Source organism: Malania oleifera, chromosome 10, assembly GCF_029873635.1.
Source record: "Malania oleifera isolate guangnan ecotype guangnan chromosome 10, ASM2987363v1, whole genome shotgun sequence".
In the NCBI taxonomy this organism is placed as follows: Eukaryota; Viridiplantae; Streptophyta; class Magnoliopsida; order Santalales; family Ximeniaceae; genus Malania; species Malania oleifera.
The window spans coordinates 77,342,489-77,365,370 of NC_080426.1; the positions used below are offsets into that span (position 1 = coordinate 77,342,489).

Genomic DNA, 22,882 nt, shown 5'->3' on the forward strand with positions numbered 1-22,882 from the left:
TGTGGTTTTTCTTCCCACCAATTTCACGGTGTGTAATGCTATTGGGAAACCAAAAAACAGTTATGTAACAGTGTTACATAATGGTCACGGCCGTTATTTAAAACCACGGGGAAGAGGTCTCACCTGCTGGCACGTGGGGTTGTAGCTTCTGGCAATTAACCAGTGTGTGGGGATGTATGAGGACTCCCCTGCCAATGGTATTTTATAGACCTATAGATCGGAGGGTGTGCGTTTGATGTGGTTTTTATTGTGAAATATGGAGATGGTTCTGAAAAGGGAAGTAACGACCAGGTTGTTTCCAGCAACTGCTGAGTTTCTGGCAATTGCTGGATTGGTTTCTAGGCTGATCTTCTTCTAATGGTAGAATTGCATAGGACGATCAGGTTTAGGATTTGGTTTGGTCATAGGGTTGAGGTTGGAATTTTCTTTGATACCATGTTAAGATATTAGGTAAAATGGTAATCACAATGATAGGTCCTTCCATCTATTTATAATGTCGTTTTCATTTCAATGACCATAATACCCTCACTAACTCTCACTTATTGACATAAAACTAGCTCATATTAGTAATACTAGTGACCAAAATACTTGTTAACATAACCTAATAAAATTAACCTAAATATAACAAAGGAAAAAAACAATAAAAGTAAGAAATTAAAATTTATTTGTTTGCAGAGAACATCAAGATTGGAGTCCTTTTCTTTATTAGCCTTGGAAATTGTGACGCTATTTCCTTTTCATTTTTATTTGTTTTTGTTTTCTTGTGTGCTTTTAGAAGGCTGTGGTGATTTAAGTTAAAATTGTGAACCCTGTCAAATAACAGTCGGCTCTGTTGGATCTGAGTCTTCTCTAGTGGCTCTTGACTCAGAACCAAGGCCAACAATTTCAATTCTTAACTCCAATATTCCCTTAAGCCTAATATACAAGGGCCTTTTATAGACTTACAATGCTTGGAGGGAATGGAAACCAACTCAAAACCCACTTAAACCAAAAGTGCTAGTTTTCTAAATAATAATACCCTAGAATTTTGCTATCTAAATAATAGCATCCTAGAATTTTGAAGTTCCATTCCCTATTTTTAAGGTTTTCTCATTTGTTTTATTTAGGTTGAAGTTATGACTTCATAAAATCAACCTAAATAAAACAAATGAGAAAACCTTAAAAATAGGGAATTGAATAGATTCTGTTTGCGTGTTGTGTCAAGATTGGAATGCTTTTTGCTTTATTAGCATTGTAAATTGTGACATTATTTTCTTTTGTGTGTGTTTGTCTTCTTATTTGCTTTCATGAGGCTGTGGCGATTTAAGTTAAAATAATAAACCCTGTCAAATAAAACTGACAGTTGTGTTGGATCAGAGTTACTACCACTTGATGCTGGACCTAGATCTTACAATTTCAATCTCAATTCCAATCTTCAGTAAAACCCAATTCGTAGGGGCCTTTTATAGGTAAAGTGCTTGGAGGGAAAGGAAACTAAAATAAAACCTAATTAAACAAAAATACCAGTTTCCTAAATAATAATGCCCTAGAATTGTTTACCTAAATCATAATAGTATAGAATCTTGAAAATATGACATAATAAAATTATCCTAAAGAAAAAAAAGAAAAAACAGAAATTTATAGGAAATTAAAATAGATTTTGTTTGCACCCTGCATCGAGATTGGAGTGCTTTACTTTATTATTCTGGTAAGTTGTTTGCTTGGAGAAGGCCTTTCCCCAAGGTCTTAATTTTCAATTTCGACTAAAATTTTGAAAGTTAAAAAGATACAGAAATTTTGATTTCAATGTCACTTTTGATTTTGATTTGAAACAAATGATGGAAATTAGTAGCAGAGCTTGGGATTCTTTTATGAAACTTTAGAAATGGTTAATAGACATAATAAAGCCAGTTTTAGAATGTCATAAATCAAATACATTGGTGATAGTTATGTTGTGGATGAGGTTCAATAGGTGTAGTACAATATTTGAATTAAACATATTCAGTAATATAAATGAAATTCACAAAGAGTTAAATATTATTTATTAAATAAAATTATAAAAAAGATAATTTAGACATAAATTGTTAAAATGTTATATGTTTGTAGGCAATATCTAACTTTAATTTTTCATAGAATTCAAAAGGCCTTGTAATACTCTTTGGTTTCAATGAGGAAATAATATAAATTAAGAGAGAAATTTCACTTTGCGTTTAAACATCACATTTGAATTTCAAGGAAATTTCATTCTATAGTAAAAAAATCGTACAAGTTTTGCTAAAATTTTGAGATTTCGATAAATTTTGGATGATTTGTTGAATTTTTGACAAAATTTTGTAAGATGGAAATCAACTGCCATTTTGATATTGAGGGTGATGGAAAGTGGAAATTTTGATGGAAACTTTGACCATTTCTTGGAATTTAATACCATGCTTGCCCCCCATTTTGTATGTTCATTTTTTTTTTTTCTATTAACACATTTCTTTGTTTATAGGAAAAGCACATGGAAGACAGAGATACACTTTCGGAGTTTTAAAATGATGTCATGATATAACCTTGTGGCAGCCCAAATGAGATATTATTTATTTATTTTTTGTTGATAGAAAAAAAATTCATTAGATAATGATAGAATTTACAAGCAGGAGAGAGGACATCTCCTTGATAAAGTCTGATAATCCACAGAAAAACCAAAAAGAAATTTGCAAAAATAAACAATGACAAAAAACTCAAGATGCCCTTAGAAGAGACTTCTAATCGCGTTGAACTTCTGAAACACACATTCCCTTGAAATTTCCATAGCCCATACACCATAAAGAAGCCATGAACAGAATTCTCCCAGAGCAACCAATATGGTAACTTCTTCCCCTGCAAATATACACGCATCATGTTCCTTCCGCAAGCCCCAAAACACTGCAAATATAACACAATTTCATAATGCAATTCCTTCCTTCTTCCTCCCAAACCCCTCAAAAGAAATTGCCAAGAACCCCTCCACTGTTCTAGGACAAACCCAGCTTTCTTCAACGTAATTGAATAACTTGTTCCAAACCTTCCATGCATAAGTGAGTGCAGGAAAAGGTGTGAAACAGAATCTGAACAATTAAAGGACAGCATACAAATATCAGGAAGGAGAGCCTTTAAAGGTCTCCACATCTGCAACAAGTCATTAGTATTTATATTATTAAGCACAACCAACCAAAGAAACACTTTGATTTTGGGGGAATTTTGACCTTCCATATAACCTTGTAAAGTAGAAAAGAGGTATTTGTCCGAAGCAAGACTTCAAAGAAAGATTTACAAGAATAGACTCCTAAAGAATCCAACAACCAATATTGGCTATCATTTTCGGAGGATATCCTACAATTTTTCAACATAATCAACAGAGAAGATAACTCTATAGTTTCCCTATCATTCAAGGCTCTGCTGAAATGGAAATCTCTAGAGTGTAAAGGACTGTCTGAGTCTACTCTAAACAAAGAAATGGGATCATTTTTCCCTGAGCTTAATTGAAAAAGGTGAGGAAAGGAGGTGGACAAAACAACATTCCTCATCTGTAGGGCTTTCCAAAAGCGGAAATTAAAACCCTTGCCCAAAACCAATTTAGTATGGGGAATAAAGAGAGGGTAAATCTGAGATATAGCTTTCCATGGACTTTCCGAAGAGCATCTAAATCTAAACTTAGTATCCCATCTACTCCCATCAAGTCCAAATTTACTTTTGAAACTCTATGCCACAATGAAGAAACCTCTAGCGGGAAACGCCAGAGCTACTTAGCCAAAAGAGTCGTGTTTCTAGAGCCCATGTGTACAAATTAGCAAATTTGATTTAACTAAAATGATCTTTAATTCTTCAAATTTTATCTAGGTAGGAGCTGTATGGCTGTTGACAGTCCCTCCCTTCACATTATTTTCTTGAGCTGAAAATTTTTATTGAATTCCCTTAATAGCTTAGGATATATGTGTAGGTGGACGATATTTTTCAGGGTAAAAAATATAATTTACTGGAGGAGGATGATTCAGAAAGGGAGGTGTTCACTAAAGGAGAGGAATAGATAGAAGAAAACAAAGCGACTATGTTGGGCCTAAACAACAAAAATGTACACAGAATTGAATTGAACTTTTTTTGGCTAGTTCAGGATCATCTTGTATCATTTTTTTTGTTCCTTCTCTCGACACATTAATGAGGTGATGCAAGTATCCAATTGGTAATTCTTACATAGGGACATTTATTAACATTGCCACCTTAAGCCTGACTAGGTCTTAGATGCTGTTTGTATCCTTGCTGCTGATGCTGTCCTCTGTTGAATTTTCAAGCCTGGTATATTATTGTACTTGTTTGCTCTCAGGCAGCGACATTGGTAATAAAAGAATCTGTTGAGCCGCTCTTAGAAGAATATCGACCTCCGGGAATAACTTCTCTGAAATTTAGCAAATTGTCACTTGGAAATGTGGCACCAAAGATTGAAGGTATGGACAAAATAATATCCTTACATATCATTATTGGTATTACTATTATTATTATTGGAAGCATTCCAACCCGAGTCATTTTTCATGCTTATATCAGTCTACATTTTATTTTTTCATTTTATGCATTAGATATTAGAGAAGATAAGTTCCAGTTGGTATCGTGACTTGGTCATATGCTATGTTTCAGATGCATCCTATTTGAAATTGCCAACTTTGTTTCCTTCAAGAGCTGGTATAATGATTGTTAGATTACCACATTGCCTAAAAGCTTAAGCAGTTATGTTGTGGGCCAACAATATATATCAAGCTTAACAATCAACCACACTTGCAGCCCAATAACATGTGGAGGGAAAACACGATAAAAAACACCCATTACAAGGAATACAATAATTTTTTAAACATCACATAATAAACATGGGCTGCGAGACTAGAACCTAGAATCTCTTGGTAACTTGCTCTGACACCATGTTACATTACCACTTTACCTAAAAGCTTAAGCTGTTAGGTTGTGGGCCAACAATGTTTAGCTTTAACCATGATATCATAAAATGTGGTCCCTTCGACTTTGATTCTGGACTACTCTTTTATACTAGGCCATGTTTCTTAACCTTTGGCAGTCATTCAAAGTTGGACTAGGCAAGTTTTAATGGTGCTGGGAGGGTAGTTAGGTCAATATGTTTGAGCACATGGTCTACATTTTTTCTTAGATGGAAAATGAAAGCCTTCTGCAAGTTGCTTCCATGATATCCTGTTAAATCCTTCTAGATGGTGCAGATGCATATTCATCCAAACTTTTTTGTCACTAATAGTTGTGTGTTCAAATGTTGCACTTTTCATCTCTTTACTCCTGAAATCAAAAGGTGTTCCATCTGTTGCTTCTGCTGCTCAGTTAATTGCTTTTTTGTTTTTTTGTAGTCCTGGAATTCAATCATTATAGGGATATTCATGGGGATTACCCACCAATTTTCTTATCTGTATGGTTGAAGTCCTTGGATTCTTTCTCATGCTTGCATAAAGAATTCACCTTAGCATGCAAATTCCTGTAGGAAGAACATTTTTTTAGAGGATAGAGAAAAGAGGAAGAATTAGTGAAAAGGAGATAAAATACAAAAAGTGAAAGGACAAGTAAACCTCCTTATAAGAGAAAAGAAACGAAAAAAAAAAGAAGATGCGGAACTGCCATCCAATCACACTAAAGACTGGAAAAGACGGCCCTTATTAAAACAACTATCTATGGAAATCCACTAAGAGGCCATATACTGAATTTTATCCCAAAGTATAGAGCAAGACATTTTCTTCCTAGTGAAAAAGAAAATGAGCATTTGTCCTCCACAATGCTAAACCATCTCTACTCCTCCTGAAACCTATAATAGAGAATTAGAGATAATACATCCTAGGGTTTGAGGTGACTAGTAGTATGAAGTTATTTGACACTTTCATTCGAGATTGTAGGCTCAGGATGTAGCTTTGAATAATGAGCATTTTTCTTGAGTGGCTTCCTGTTGTAGGTTATCTTTTTCTTGTATTGGTTGTTTCCTTTTTACTGATGACTGGCAAGATTATTTTCCCCAATGTTGCTCAGAAGGTTCCTGTTAGGCCAACTTTGGATTATCAGCTGGTGTTGTTGGATGCTACTCCAATGAAATGGGGCCCTACCCTTCAGATTGGAAATTATGTGGCTTATGCCTCCTTTGTCTAGGGAGTCCATTAAAAGTTGGTGGAGAAAAGGTGTGTCCAGTGGTGACCAGGGTTTAAATTTATGAGCAAGTTGAGTTGAAGTTTGTGGAAAACAAATTGAAAGTGTGGAATAAAGATTTTGATGGTGACTGAAAAGAGAAAAGGAAGTATTTCTGATGAAATTGAGTGCTTGATAAGTGAGAGGAGTGTGGTTTGGCTGGTGATGAGGATAGGATTGCGAGGGGTCACCTAAGTAATGGCTTTGACTTGATCCTTTTTTGAGGAGGCATCAGTTGGATATAGAATTCTTAGGTTAAGTGGGTGATGGAGGGGAATTGTAATACCAAGTTGTTTCATATAGTCACCAATGGAAAGAGCAGGAAACGTTTTATCAAGGAATTGGAGTTAGATTTGGGAGGTGTGGTGTGTGACTCCACAGAATTGGTTTAATTATGGCTTTCTTCCATGATAACTGAGAGGTGATTCGGGAGGATGGTATGGAGTTTTTTCCTCGAGTTTCATTGGAATGGAATGGTGGGGAAGAGTGCTAATTCCTTAGTTACCTGGGCTGCTGCCCCTGCGGAACCGTGATATGGATTGCACGTACCGATTCTAGGGTGAATGGTTCCCTGGATCAATGTGGTCGGGATCCAAATCCCCAAAAGTGATGACCCAGATTTTTTAACCATTTTCAAATAAAAAATTATGCAAAAAATATTCAAAAAATTCAGAACTCATGCGAAAATATCCAGTGCTGTTGTGAAGCCTGCCAGGGAGAGGAAGAAGAGAGCTTCCTGTGCTGATCCGCATACCACAATCTGGAATGGCATAGCGACTAACATGGTCTTAAATTCCCTGAAATTGTTGAAATTTACATTTTCCTCCATGCTCGAAATTGAAATGGTAGTCAATTTCTGTTTTACAAAAATTTTGTCAAAATTTCCACGAATCATCTGAAATTTATTGAAACCTTGAAATTTTAGTAAAATTTTAATTATAAAACAAATTTGCTTGAAATTAAAATTTGAGATTCGAAACTCAACAGAAATTTCTCTCCTAATTAATCCTTTTTTTTAAAAAAAAAATTATTGAAGTTAAAGATTCTTGCAAAAATGATATGAATGATTACTTTCATACCTTTCAAATTGTATGGAAACTTGAAGTTAGATATTATATACAACATTTTATGTGGTTATATATATCTGAACTGTCAATATTTGTATAATAAATTGTTAGAAGAGAATGTGTTATTTTAGTGATTAGGTTGCGTGAGGGGGGTTATTTTTGTCTTTAAGTTTTTATTATCATTATTAATATGTAAGAGGGCAGACTTGAGCTTTACATAATTCTCCAGGAAACTGCTGCCTGTTTTTTTCTTGCTTTCTTCTTCTTTTATTCTCGTTTTCTCGTCGTCTCGTTTTCTCTTCTCTGCTTTATCTCTAACTTTACAACATGGTATTAGAGCATTAATCTCCTCTAAATCTGAGTTATCAGGGTTGTTTTTTTTTTTTTTTTAAATTGTTATAGCAAACGAAGAAATTCATTGATAGGTTAAAAACATACAAACGGGAGAAGGAGACATCTCCTTTTCAAAATTGGGGATAATCCAGAAAAAATACAAAGGAGAAAACGAAAAAGCAAAAAGAGTGCACAGAGTGCCCTAACAATTCATCAAAAAATGCCAAATATCTGAAAAGCATGCTCCCTTAAAGTTCCCATGACCACACACCAAAGAGAAGCCAAACAATGAATTTTCTCCCAAACCAGCAGAAACGACAACTTCTTCCCTGAGAAAATACGCACATTATGTTCCATCCACAACCCCCAAAATACTGCAAAGAAAGCACACTTACTTAGTGCAGTCTTTACTTTTTTCCTGCCAAAACTGACAAAAGAAGCTGCAAAAAACTCCTCAACTGTCTCTTGACAGCCCCAACATTGTCCGAGCAGTTTTTTAAACACACCATATTTTGTTTATTTTTTTCTTCCCTATCTTACCCTCAAAACTGATTTTATGGTTGATTTGAGTCGTTTAGGGACCCTTTTCCATCTTGGTTTGCTTGTGCGGCATCCTTGGCAGGATGCTGTGTGTTTGTGGTGGCTTGCTGATGTAATGCAGTTATACTCTGTTTCAGGTATACTGCTATTGCTGTTCTGGCTGGTTGTGGCATGATGATTTTGCTGTTTTAATGATGTGTTTATGATTTCTTGCTTGCCTTAAAATCTTGTATCAGTTGCTATATGGCATGCTTTTTTCTCTGAGATCCAACCTTTTTGGACCATGCACTCGTGGTAATCCATTAGTTGTTGTTTGGTGTTCGTAAAGGCTAGTTGTGAGTCTCTTGGAGCAGTGGTAGTGTTCATAAGTTGATTGTGAGGTTGTGGAAGTGTTATATCAATTCGTAGGTGGTTCACCTCATCTGTGGTTGTTTCAGTGGTTCACCTTGTTTGTGGCTGTCTCAGTTAGTTTTGATTGTTCTTGTTTGACAGCGGTGTTGCTTTTGGTTTGTGTGTATTGCCAAGATCATCTATGAGTCCCAAAAACATGTTTCCTTAATCGCTGCCACATATAACAACTGAAAAGTTGGATGGAAAGAATTATGCTCAGTGTTCTAAGACTATTAGGGTTTTTTTTAGCAGGATTAGGAAAATCTAACCACTTAATCCAATCTGGTCTTTTTGATGAGAAGAGAAAAGCAGTGCAGTGTGTATTCAGTAGGATTGCAGATTGCAATACAGCCTCAGATTGCACGGATGTGCTCCCATCTAGATACATGCAAGTAGGTTCGGGATTATCCAAGCTTTTGTACTCTAGCAACATTTATCATATGTATGATTTATCCTAGGAGTACTTTCAGTTACAATAAGGAGATAGGAGCATTATAGATTATTTTGGATAGATGAAACTTATTCATGAGGAGCTTAACATCGTGCAACCTATAATTGCTGATGTTTGTGAGATGCAGAAGGAAATGGAGCAGATGACAGTTCTTCGAGTTCTAGCGGGTTTGAAACCCGAGTCTGAGGCAGTTTGGTCTCAGATACCTAGTATTGCAGAGTTGTCATTATTTGCTGAGGTTTATTCTCGCATCCTTTGTGCTTTCTTCAAAACACATTCGCTTGATCTTGCATCTGGCTCCAAAAGGACAATCTTTGCCACACATGGTGATTCTAGTCTCAACCAAGCAACCAAAGAAGTTATTGAGGTAGTTTGAGTGGTTGTGGTGGCAGAGATGGATGAGGTAGAGGCACTCCTCACAAGTGCGCTCATTGTGGACCAGGTAATCATACTGTTGAGCAATGTTGGAATCTCCATGGTAAAACTTCACGTGTTGGCGATGCATACACCACCGAGTCCACACCTTTGGGGTTGAGTGGGGGGCAGCATACTATATCTATGTTAGAGGAAGAGTGTTCCATGTTCCTCAAGCATCAAACGTCACACCAAGCTTCCCTTCTCATTGCATATTTGTCCAAATAGGTAATCCCCCAACATGCTCCTCATCCAATACTTCACGTCATAGTCATTGGGTTATAAACTTTGTTGCCACTGATTGTATCACAGGTATATCTGATTTCTTCTCTACTCTTTAGTATCTTGAAAACTTACCTTGTGTTACTCTTGCTGATGGATCCACCATTGTCGTTAAGGGAATTGGGACTACAAATCCCACTTTCTCTATTTCTCTTCATTTGGTTTTGTTAAATAGCAAGATTACCAATTCCATAAATTGTTTAGTAACATTGTTCTCTGATTCTGTGGTCATTTAGGATTTGAAGGTGAGGAAGATGATTGGCAGAAGGCGTGAAGCTGGTGGACTTCGTCACTTTGAGCTGCTATCTTCCACTGTTGCTCGACACCTCTCTAAATTCATTGGATCTTGGTCATCCTTCATTGGAAAAGTAGAAACTTTTTGTTCCTTATTTGAGTTTAGTGTCTAGCCCTGATTGAGAGTCTTCGTGAGTCAATAAATGGGCTGCAAGCCCTTTCATGTAGTTCATCATGATATTTGGGGTCCTAGTAGAGTTATGTCCAAGTTGGGTTTGTAACCTTTGTGGATGATTATTCAAGGATGTCTTAGCTATATTTAGCAAAGATTGTTCTGAGTTATTTCATATATTTTGTGCCTTTTGTTCTAAAACAAAAGACTCAATTTTGTTTTCCAGTTCGAATACTTCGGAGTAATAATGCTAAAGTGTATTTTAATTCTCAATTTAGTACTTATATGACCCAATTTGGTATTGTTCATCAATCATCATATGCCCACACTCCTAAAAAAATGGGTTTGTTGAGGTAAAAATAGACATCCTTGAAATAATTCACACCTTACTTTATTAAATGCATGTACCTAAAGTATTGTGTAGTGATGCTACATTTACTACTTGCTATCTTATCAATAGGATGCTGTCTTTATTCTTAGTGTGAAATTCTCTACTCCATTATCTTTCCTAATTCACCTCTACTCTCTCCAGTCTTTACCCCCTTGTATATTCAGGTGTGTGTGCCTTGTTTATCAACTAACTTCCCTGAGGTGGATAAGTTGGATCCTCGTGCTTTAAAATGTGTCTTTTTGGGCTACTTATGGACTCAAAAGGGATATCGTTGTTATAGTCCTGCTTTGCATCACTTCTTTGTTTCTATAGATGTTCCCTTCTTTGATTCTACATCATGCTACACTCAGTCCCTAGGTGGTTATGATCTTAATGAGTCTCTTCCTCTGCCTAATCTTCTAGATTCTAGTTTGCTGCCCCTACTTAATCAACCACCTATGTCTTTATGTAGGTTGTGTCCTTATTGTCTCAATCATCCTAATTTGCAAGCATATTCACGATGGCCCCTCCAAGGAAGAGATTCTTCTCTAGCTTCTACAACCACGCCTTTGGTTTCCTCATTTGATGATCGTATTCCCCATGATGTTGGTACTCCCATTGCTGTCAGGAAAGGTAGATGCGCATGTACACAACATCCCACTTTCAACAATGTTTGCTATGACTTATTCTCATCCTCCTATTATTGTTTTGTTATGACTCTATCATCTGCTTCCCTTCCTAAATCTACTTCGGAAGCCTTAGTCCACTCTGGGTGGAGGAATGCCATGGTTAAAGAGATGAATGCTTTGTAGGACAAATTTTTGGTTGGTTGTACACTAAATAAGTCAACCTTGATGGTTCTGTGGCTTGTTTGAAGGCATGTCTTGTTGCTAAGGGATATGCTCAAGTGTATGGTATTGATTATTTCGACACTTTTTCCCTAGTTGCCAAACTTATATCAGTATGAACATCCTTGGCCGGTACTTGTTTTTGGCCTCTAAATTAGTTAGATGTGAAGAATGTCTTCTTGCATGGTGATCTTGAGGAGGAGGTCTACATGGAGCAACCACTTGGGTTTGTTGCTCAAGGGGAGTCGGGCTTAGTGTGTTGGCTTAAAAAGGCACTTAGTGTTATAGTACTTGAATTTGGCCTTTGATGGTGTGCAATGGATCACTTTATGTTTTAACATCATACTTCATCGAATAGGATTCCTTCTTATTGTGTATGTGGATGGTATTGTAGTTATAGGTGATGAAGATCAAGTTATTCAAAGCCTTAAACATTTTCTATAGACTAAGTTTTAAACCAAAGATTTGGGATTATTGAAATACTTATTGGGATTGAGGTATCCAGATCTCATATGGAAATTTCTTTGTCACAGAGGAAGTATGTTCTTCAATTGTTGGATGAGACTGGGTTGTTGAGATCCAAACTTGTTGATACACCTATGGATCCTAATAACCAAGGCCTTAAATTTCGATTTTGACTCAAATTTCGGAGCTCCAAAAGTATGGAAATTATGATGGAAATTTCGATGTTGATGTCAATTTTGATTTCCATTTGAAAAAATAATGGAAATAAGTAGTAAATCATGGAATTCTTTTATGAAACTTTTGAAATGGTTAATAGACAATAACATAAGTTTTAGGACTAGTATATTACAAGTTAAATACATCTATATTGTGTATGAGGTGGAAAAGTTGTGATATAATTTGTGTATTAGATAATATGCATTAAAAATATTTAGTTAATAATAAATGAAATTCATAAATCATTTAAATACTATTTATTATACAAATAATGATAATTTAGACGTGAATGCTTGGAGAAAAAATGTTGTTGTAAGTTCATTTTTTCATATAATTTTAAAATCCCTTGTAATAATCTATTTGTTTCAATAAAAAGATAAAACATATTTTGCTAGAGCAGTCACTTCCCTCCTAAATCTCTTATTTGACTCCAAGGAAATTTCATTCTATAGTTAAAATTTCGACAAGTTTCGCTAAAATTTCAAGATTTTGATAAATTTCGAATTATTTGTTGGAATTTCGATAGAAATTATGTAAAATGGAAATCGACTGCCCTTTCAATTTCTTGGGTGATGGAAATCGGAAATTTCGACAATTTTGTGGAAATTTAAGATCATGTTAACAAGGAGTTAGTGCTGGATAAAGATGATTTGTTGTCCAATCCTGGAAGATATTGGCAAGGTCTTAAATTTCGATTTCGTCTCAAATTTCGCAGCTCCAAAAGTACAGAATTTTCAATGGAAATTTCGATTTTGATGTCACTTTCGATTTTGATTTGGAAAAATAATTGAAATCAGTAGTAAAGCATGAAATTTTTTTTGAAGCTTTTGAAACGATTAATAAACCTAATAATGTAGTTTTAGAACTAATATATTACAAGTAAATACGTCTATGCTGTGTATGAGGTGGAGAAGTTGTAATATAATATGTGCATTAAACATATTTGTAAGATAATGTACATTAAACCTATTTAGTGAATTAGTTAACACAAATGAAATTCATAAATCATTTAAATATTATTGATTATACAAGTTATGATAATTTGGACATGAATGGTTAAATAAAATGTTTTTGTAGGTTTATTTTTTCATATAATTTCAAAAGCACTTGTAAAAATCTTTTGTTTCGATAAAAATAAGATAATTTAATAGAGAGATTTCACTTCACTCCGAAGTCTCTTTTATTTGAATTCTGAGGAAATTTCATTGCATAGTTCAAATTTTGACAAGTTTCGCAAAAAAATTGAGATTTCGATAAATTTCAGATGATTCGTTGAGATTTTGATGGAAATTATGCAAGAAGGAAGTGGATTGGCATTTCAATTTCGAGGGTTACAGAAACCTGAAATTTCCAACAATTTCATGGAAATTTAAGATCATGGATATTGGAGACTTGTTGGAAAGTTGAATTATCTCATAGACACTGGGTTAAACATATCTTTCGTGACAAGAGTTGTGAGTCAATTCCTAGATTCTCTGAGGACAAGTCATTGGGACACGGTACTTTGCATCTTGAGATATCTCAAAGATGCACTTAGGAGAGGTCTCTTATGTCAAGACAATGGTCACAATTATATTTAGGGATATACAGATGGAGATTGGGTTGGGTCGCCTTCTGATTGAAGATCCACAACTGGGTACTATTTCTTGGTTGGGGGTAATTTGGTTTCTTAGAAGCGTAAGAAACAAACTGTGGTGGCTAAGTCAAGTGCTGAATCAGAGAATAGGACTAAGACTCATAGTATGTGTGAACTTGTTTGGTTGAAGAATATGTTGGAAGATTTGGGGTTTCCACATTCTCAATCTATGGAGTTGACGTGAGATAATCAAGCTGCTCTTCATATTGCCTCCAACCCAGTCTTCCATGAGCGAATGAAACACATTAAAGTTGATTGCCATTTTGTTCGGGAGAAACTTGTGCATAAGCTCATTACTACCACATATACGAAGTCCAATATGCAGCTTACAGATTTGTTTACCAAAGCTTTGAATTGGGGCGGGAAAAGGGGGGGGGGGGGGTCGTGTTAAATTATTTGTAACAAGCTAGGAGTTAATGGTTATTTTGGTCTTTTAGTATTATTAAGTGTATTAGTGTTATGTTAACTAGTGAGAGCTAGAAAGGGTGTTGTGGTCATCAGAATATATTTGATATGTCTTATAAATAGAAGCAGTGCGCTATCTTTGAGTTAGGTCATTTATTTAATAAAAAATCTCTGGAAAATAGCACTTCAATACTTGACTGAGCGAACAGAGATAGAACCAGACAGATTCCTGAAATGCCTTTCTGGATATTCCTCGATATCCGGGCTATTCATGGAAAGTGAGAAAGAGATGATTATTCATCTGCTTTTGGAATGCTAAAAGATCTCAATTATTGAATGTTGGAACAAAATTTGATTTAAATGCCATCTTGGTGAAGAACATGCTTAGAATAAGGTATGGAAGCTTAATAAAATGTTGGCTTTGTTTATTGCATACCTTGTCTCTAGGTTGTACTGGGGTTAATTTCTTTTGCTTTTCTAGTGATTTTATTCTCCAGTTCTGGTACATGTATGTATGCAGGTATGTCTCCGTGTGCGTGTGCATACTTAAATTCTCAACGGCATGATTTAGATGGTCATGATTGCCTTAATCCATTCATCTATTGTCACTATGCTGATGGATCCTGCATGTGCTATTCATTTGTGTTGTTGAATATAGTTATTTTAGCTTCTGTGCCTGCATTACTTAATCAATGCAGGAATTCGTGTTCAGAGCCTTAAGAAAGGTCAAATCACAATGGACATTGACTTCAGATGGGGGGGTGATCCGAGCATCATATTAGGTGTTGAAGCTGCACTTGTTGCATCAATACCTATTCAGGTTAGTGTATTAATCATTTTGATTGATTTTTTTCTTGAAAAATCTCTGTCTAGATTCTATTAGTTAAAAAAATTTTCCTTGCCAATTCAAATCTTTACTTTTGAGGTGATATTGATTTGAACAGTTTATTTTATTGTTGACTGCAGTTAAAGGATCTTCAAGTTTTTACTGTTATTCGTGTTATCTTCCAACTTGCGGAAGAGATCCCTTGCATTTCTGCTGTTGTTGTTGCACTGCTTTCAGAGGTATTTATTGATAAAATTTTCAATTTGCTTGCAATTTTGCAAAGTCTCAGTGTGCTTTCTGTGCCTATTTTCACTTTCTGAGATAGCTTTGAGATCAATTAGTTTCCAGGGGACTCGACACCCAGCCCCTCCCGTCCTGCTGCCTTTCTTTTTCTTTTCTACAACAGTAACAGGGTCTACAGATTAAACTGAAGGCCTCATGTCTTGTTAAATATTTTTCCTTTTGGCATGGTGCAATTAAAGCTTTAGTAGAGACGACAGCTGCTAGCATGCAGTTTGGACTTCATTAAACTAGTGAGAAAAATTTTGGATTATCTGGTCAAAATTTGTGTGTTTTTAATTTTAATGTTAATTTTTTTTAATGTTAATTTGTGAGGATTCACCAATTAGAACTATCCATTGATCATAGTTAAGCACTTTAAAGGGAAAAATTATAATTTACTGATGAATAACTGCTTCATATAATTACCTATGCCAACAATGTGTATAAATAATCCTATTTATTGAACATTATTTTCATTTTTTAACATCAAAGAACGTAACCAGTTTAACCAATTGACCAAAACATAAGAAAGTAGTAAGACAATGTGGACCAGCCCCCTTGAGTTTTGCTAAAAAGACACAGACCTCTCCGTGCATTTAAAAATCACATTGATGATCTTTCTCATTTATTTTTGGATCACTCTTTACTGCTCCATCAATCAGCTATTAATAATTTTAGCAGGATGTGTTGATGTGACCTTAATTTTCAAAAGTGCCTGTGCTAACATCACTAACAATTTCTAATTATATTTTATTTCTATATTCACACATAGTCCTCACAACCTTGCTCCATTCATTCTGCTGAGCCACCCTAACTCCTGGTGACCATCCACGGAAAGCTTTGATCTTATTTGTTGTTGACTGGCTGTCATAGAACTCCATAAGAAATGGGTAGCACATGTTTGATTTCCATGCATTCATTTGAAAATAACGCTATGCCATTTACTGTCATGCATTGACATGCAGCAAAAGGAATTTTCTAGGCATAAATGAACACTTATCACCTTCATTTCTTCATCTCAAACATCAGACAAAATACAAGCAACAACACAAATAACATTATAAGTAACACACTCAACCAGAAATGCCTTATAAGCCTGGGGTCACGCATTCATGTTCTCACATGCAAGCTTTGCACCTCAGTGATTAAATTGTTGAGTCCCCAAACTGTAGATAAATTCATTTTCTCAAGATTCAATACATACCACTAAACACATTGTTAGCTTCTTTTGAGGCACCAAAACAAATAACTTCCAAACATTCTCATTGAACAACTATACCATAATTTGAGCTTGTTTAAATAGGACTGCAAACCTTAACAATGGGTTTGTTGCCATAGAACACGGCTTTGGAAGTACCTTCTAGCATCCCAACAACTTCTCTTGGCGCTAGATGAAGATATCTTGACCTGCTATGACAGATGTTCAGTTACATTTTGTTGAACTTGTAGAAAATGCATATTGCCAGAATCTCATGTCTGCTGTGTATAATTTTTTGGTATAAGTGGGATGAAAGGCAGCCTCACATCTTTGGGTTACATTAACTTATTTCTTCACTCTCTCTCTCTCCACCATGAAACATCAGAATAAACTTTTATCCCACATCCTTGATATCTTTTTCTACCATTTGCTACTACTGTTCATCATCACTGTTTACAGTCACTGTTTCATCATTGCTGTTCATTGTTACTGTTCACAATCACCATTTATGTCTACTGTTTCCATCACTGTTGATTGGCATTGTTCTACAGTCAGGTCTCTGATGCGACATGGTGACACCTCCAAAAAAATCCCTCAAGAAACTTGAGGATTCAGTGCTCTTAGGTCTATCAAATTGGAGTCTCTCTCTCTCTCTCTCTCTCTCTCTCCATTTTTTTTCCTGGACTGGAATCCTTGGCAGCCTTTTAGCATAAATCAATCAAAGATGCATCTAGGGAGTCCAAATAGCAAATCTGGGTGGACTGATGTGCTAATCTCTGTGCTGACCAGGTTCAATGTCACTAGTTTATTCTCTTGTGCAGTGCCATGTAATCAATGTTTTAGTCCTCTGTTGAGTGCAATATCAGGGTGCTTTTATCCAGATCTTCCTGTTTGTTTGGGTTTACTCTTGGGTTCCAAAAACCATATGCAGGGTACCGTCTACATGTTATCTCCACAAACTAGTTAAATGGTAGTAATTATATGAAGTGGTCTAAGGCTGTTAAAATCTATGTTACTAATCGAGGGATGATGCCATGTAAATGATAAAGTACCTACTGACAGTGAGAAATAAGTTGTTGGTTAATTGTGGAACCCGATGGAGCCCATATTGCTGATCTGTGTACACATTTAGATACATCTAAAGAAATATGGGGTTATGTTAAGTGACTATTTTCCGGTACTTTAATGAGTATGTATGATCTCTCTTTAGACCTCTTTGTTAGTTGTGCCAGGAAGATAAAGGGGTTATATAATATTGTGCAGGGGTGAAACAGGTCTATGATGAGTTGATTGCACTTATTATTGGAGATACAAAATAAAAGGGGAAAAAATGGATGCACTCAAGTTTCTGGCTGATTTGAAACATGAATTTTATCTGGTGAAATATCATGTCTTAGAAGGAGCTTAACAACTCTCATTTATTGGAGTTTATTCTCAAGTACGCTTCTTCTAGAGATAATTTTTCTATAGATGGTTTGTTGTGTGATTCTAGTTCTAGACGTCTAGTGTGGACCCATTTGCACTAGTCACACACATCATATAAAGGTGTTGAATCTGTTGGTCATAGAGGCTTCTGTGGTGAACGTGGTAATTGTGGTGGCAGAGGTTGGTGTAGCAGAAGTCCACCTTGTAATTATTTAACTGTGGGGTAGACAATCATGCTCACGAGCCATGACAAGTTTTGGGTTTTGATTGGTAGCCCCATTATAGGTTGGATCCCTCCAAATCCTTTAATGTGGAAACAAAACTAAGGTTATGTTTGGTTTGTGGAATAGCTATTCCTTGAAATAAGATGGAATACAATGAGGAATTTGGGAATAGAGGAATACAGTGAGAAATTTGGGAATAGAGGAAATAGCTATTCCCTGTATATTCCTTATTATCTCATCCAATATACAATAAGAAAGGAATAGATATTCCCATGGTGAAATTTGGGAATGGTTATTCTTTATCTAATTTTTGTTATGGCTCATAAAAAGTTTCAGCTTGTGATTTGCTTTATTGTGACAACATAATTTTTTGGATAAATAATTGTAACTAACTTATTGTAACTAGTTTTAGTCCTAGGTGTTGGCATTTGTGAACCAAGCATAACCTAATAGTCTGAGAGGATGGATATGCTAAGTTCCTACAGTATCAAGGAAACCTACAAGCGTTTCTCCTTATTGCATCATTGCCTAGCTAAGTACTCCCATATCTCCTCCAGTCTTGTCCTTCTAGACGTTGGCCGATAGATTTAGCTGCTAGTCTTGGTACTTCTAATATCTGGTCTCACCTTCAATATTCAAATCACTTAATATTGTCATCCTCAGCAATGTGTCTTCTACATCTGTTAGTGGCACTGGGATTATCAAATCAGGATCTTCCTTTTCTTTATCTTCTCTTTCGTTCCTTCCTTCTTTTTCCATTTAACATCATGCTTGTCAGTACACTTACTAAGCATTTACATTGTTTAGTCACTGTTTTTGGGATTTTGTTGATTCATGATTTGACCCTCTAGGAGACTCTATGTAAGCAGGGTTAAGGTTGGATGTATCTGACCCTGAATGAAAGACCCTGCTCAGGAGCCTCATGGATTGAGTGTTCTTTTACATAGTTAGGAACTTATGTAGTCGAAGTGTTTGAAGGGAATGCTATCATTTTTATCTGCAAAGTACTTGAAGTATTTTTAATCTTCCTTCCTATAAATCCTAAAGAATATTTTAGTGTTCAGCAGTATGCTGTCAAAACCTGCCAAGATTATCCAATTAATTTAATTCTTGTAGGAAAAGTGATATTTTAATTGCATCATATGCAAACTGAATTATGTTGTAGTTGTTGGCATTTGAATCAGTTACAGTTGTTCTGGAAAAACTAACATTCATGCTAAATTCACTCAGCCAAAGCCCAGAATTGATTATACTCTGAAGGCCGTTGGTGGAAGCTTAACAGCCATTCCTGGAATTTCAGATATGATTGATGTAAGTTTGTATGTGTCACGATTCTAATTGTATTTGTTTTTTTTTTTTTTGGTGTGGTTACTAAGCCCCATTATGCTGTCCTGTTGCAATGAATAGGATACTGTAAACACAATCATTTCAGATATGCTTCAATGGCCACACAGGATTGTTGTTCCCATTGGTGGCATACCTGTAGATACAAGGTAATTATGAATTTTATGGTCAACCTGTTTCCTCAGAATTTGAGTGTGAAGTTACCCTAGTCTGCTTTGCTGTGTTTTAACTTTAATGTTTGTCACTGTATGTTACTATTTCAAAAATATATGCCGTTCAAGTAAAATGTATGCCTCTAAATTGTTCTGATTAACGGAGATAATGTGCATTCTAAGAATAATTTCTATATACAAGGTTCTTGAATGTGCTTTACCTATATCATTCACTTGAGGAGCCACCAAACACCCCAAGGTGTCACATGCCAAGTTGGCTGTTGAGCTATATATTTTATGTCTACATAATATATTCGTCATAGTTATTGACAATGTTGTTTTATGAGAAAGAGTTTCAATTTCCAACTCAAATTTCTTGGCAATATGGAACAGTGCGGGATTGCAGGAATTTGGAACATAGTATGTGAATTGCCGAGTAAAAATTTTTGAATTGGATGGGATGCTATTTCATGGATTGAGGTTTCTAAAGAAACATAGAAGCATAGTACTCTAGTTTCTCTATTTTTGGAGTATAATACAATTTTGCACGACGAAGAGGGGGGTTTATATTTTTTGAGCTTGGCTATTGATATTTCACATTTAATTCCACTCAGTGTTGAGAGGGACAACTTAGATGGTAGGTCACATAGTGCGCCAGTGAGGAAGAGTGAGTTAGTTACTGTGGGGGGCAGTAGAAGGGGTAGGAGTAGACCTAAAATAACTTGGGAGGAGATAGTGAGTAAGAATTTAATATCCTTGAATTTGTCAAAAGAAATGGTCCATGATCACATAAATTGGCGGAAAAGGATTCATATAGCCGACCCCACCTAGTGGGATTTAAGGCTTGGTTTTGTTTGTTTACTCAGTGTTTTTTTTTTACATTTTTTTAATACCTGACATAAGATTTAAGGGGAAATTTTGGTTTATACAAAACAAAATAAAGATAAGTGTAACTAAGATTTATTGATCATCTTCCCTTAATGGTAGAAGTGGGCCCATCAGCAAGGGTAACGCTAAGTAAGTTTTGAGAATACTAGAGGGTGGAAGAGAAAATGATCATACATGTCATGTGGTTAGTAGTGACTTAATCTATGGCCCAATGACTAATGGGAGAAATACTTGACAAGAAGGTAGCTGTAATGTAAATTTTTTAGCAAGAAATGTAATGTGAATAGAAGCTCACTAGGAGGCCTAATAATTCAAGATCCTCCTTTGAAAGTGGGGAGTGGAGTCTATGGTGGCTGCATTTGTGAAGCGTGGTGATTTACCATGAAAATCCCAACTGCATATAAGCTCCTCTTCCCTATTGAGTGCACTTGCATGGGGGACTTCCACCACATTCATCCCTTCCCACCATGAGTACTCAAACCACCCGGTGAACTTTTGAGACTACTTGGTTGAAAACCATGAGAACCTTGTATAACAAAAGCATTCTTCCAATGGTTAGGTGAAAATAAAAATTAGCAAAGGATGATAACTCTGCACTACCAAGAATTTGGGACCAAATTACTCCAAACTCAAGATTTAGACCTGCTACGATCCGAAGGACTGTCATGTGCATTTAATGGGCATCCGCTGTTATGAGTTGCTCGATGTTGAGTTCTTGATGGATGCGCTTCGTGCCTTTGCCTTTGCAAAGTTTTTTGTGATACTTATGTCTCCATGTTGTAACTGAAAGTACTAATAGGAGAGATTATACAAACGAGTAACGTTACTCCTATATAAGAGTTTGGTATAATACCAAATCTCCTTGCGTACATCCACATGCATGCACATTAGTGCAATTTGGAGTTCCATCAACTTCTGCGATAAGGAGATAATCAACGCATGTTCCTGAACCTATTCTTGTTTCTGTTAATCGTCATTGGGCCCATTGGATCCAAAAACAAGTGGTCAGATTTTTCTAACTTGGTCAAATAGATCTTGACAACCTTGGATTACTACACGTAATTCTTTCCATCAACTTCTGAGTTGTAATTTCATAACAAAGAAGAAAACATACTTTCAGGCATGATCTTAAAAAACCATGAAATTGTTCAAATTTTCATCGAAATTTCTTGTTTCCATGATCCTCGAAATCAAAATTCTAGTTGATTTCCTTCTTGCATAATTTCCATCAAAATCTCAATGAATCATCTGAAATTTATTGAAATATCGAAATTTTAGCGAAACTTGTCGAAATTTGAGCTATGCAATGAAATTTCCTTGAAATTCAAATGAGAGATTTAGGAGTGAAGTGAAATTTCTCTCTTAAATTATTTTATTTATTTTTATTGAAACAAAAGATTATTGCAAGTGCTTTTGAAATATTATGAAAAAATAAACCTACGACCATGGTCTTAAATTTTGACAAAATTGTCGAAATTTCATCTAAATTTTTTATTTCCATTACCCTAGAAATCGAAATAGCAGTCGATTTCCGTCTTGCATGATTTCCGTCGAAATCTCAATGACTAATCTAAAATTTATTGAAATGTCGAAATTTTAGTGAAACTTGTCAAAATTTCAACTATTCAATGAAATTTCCGCAGAATTCAAAAGAGAGATTTAGGAGTGACGTTTATTTATTTTTTTTCGAAACAAAAGATTATTATGAGTGCTTTTGAAATTATATGAAAAATAAACTTACAGCAACATTTTATTTAATCATTCATATCTAAATTATCAATATTTGCATAATAAATAATATTTAAATGATTTATGAATTTCATTTTTATTAACTGAATATCTTTAATGTACATTATCTTACAATTATGTTTGATACACATACTATATTATAACTTCTCCACCTCATGCTCAATATGGATGTATTATTTTTGTCCTAAGGCTTACATAATTATGTCCGTTAACCATTTCTAAAGTTTCACAAGGAATTCCATGCTTTACTATTGATTTCACTATTTTGAACCGAAATTGAAATTTCCATAGAAATTTCTGTACTTTTGGGGCTTTAAAATTTGAGTCGAAATTGAAATTTAAGACCTTGCCTACAACAACATTTTATTTATCCATTCATGTCTAAATTTTCATTATTTGTATAATAAATAATATTTAAATGATTTATAAATTTCATTTGTATTAACTATTCACTAAATATGTTTAATGTATGTTTGATGCACATATTATATGACAACTTCTCCACCTCATACACAGCATAGATGTATTTACTTGTAATATATTAGTTCTAAAACTTACATTATTATATTTATTAATCATTTCTAAAGCTTCATAAAAGAATTTCATGCTTTACTACTGATTTTCATTATTTTTACAGATCGAAATTGAAATTGACATGGAAATTGAAATTTCAATCGAAATTTCTGTACTTTTGAAGCTTCGAAATTTGATTCAAAATTGAAATTTAAACCTTGCTTTCAGGATGAAATCTAGCAATGAAGAAGAAAACATACTTTTGGGATTTATAGATTTCA

General features: G+C 35.1%; 1 protein-coding gene across 2 annotated transcripts in view; it reads left to right on the forward strand.

Annotated features, from left to right (window-relative positions):
* The window catches only part of LOC131167045 (calcium-dependent lipid-binding protein), a 100,300-nt gene that overhangs the window by 44,512 nt on the left and 32,906 nt on the right, over positions 1-22,882 (forward strand). For both annotated transcript variants that reach the window (XM_058125800.1, XM_058125799.1), the window contains exons 5-9: positions 4,322-4,442; positions 14,699-14,820; positions 14,967-15,065; positions 19,186-19,266; positions 19,363-19,448. In XM_058125800.1, the coding sequence (XP_057981783.1) occupies positions 4,322-4,442; positions 14,699-14,820; positions 14,967-15,065; positions 19,186-19,266; positions 19,363-19,448 (509 nt within the window). The remainder of the gene's footprint in view (positions 1-4,321; positions 4,443-14,698; positions 14,821-14,966; positions 15,066-19,185; positions 19,267-19,362; positions 19,449-22,882) is intronic.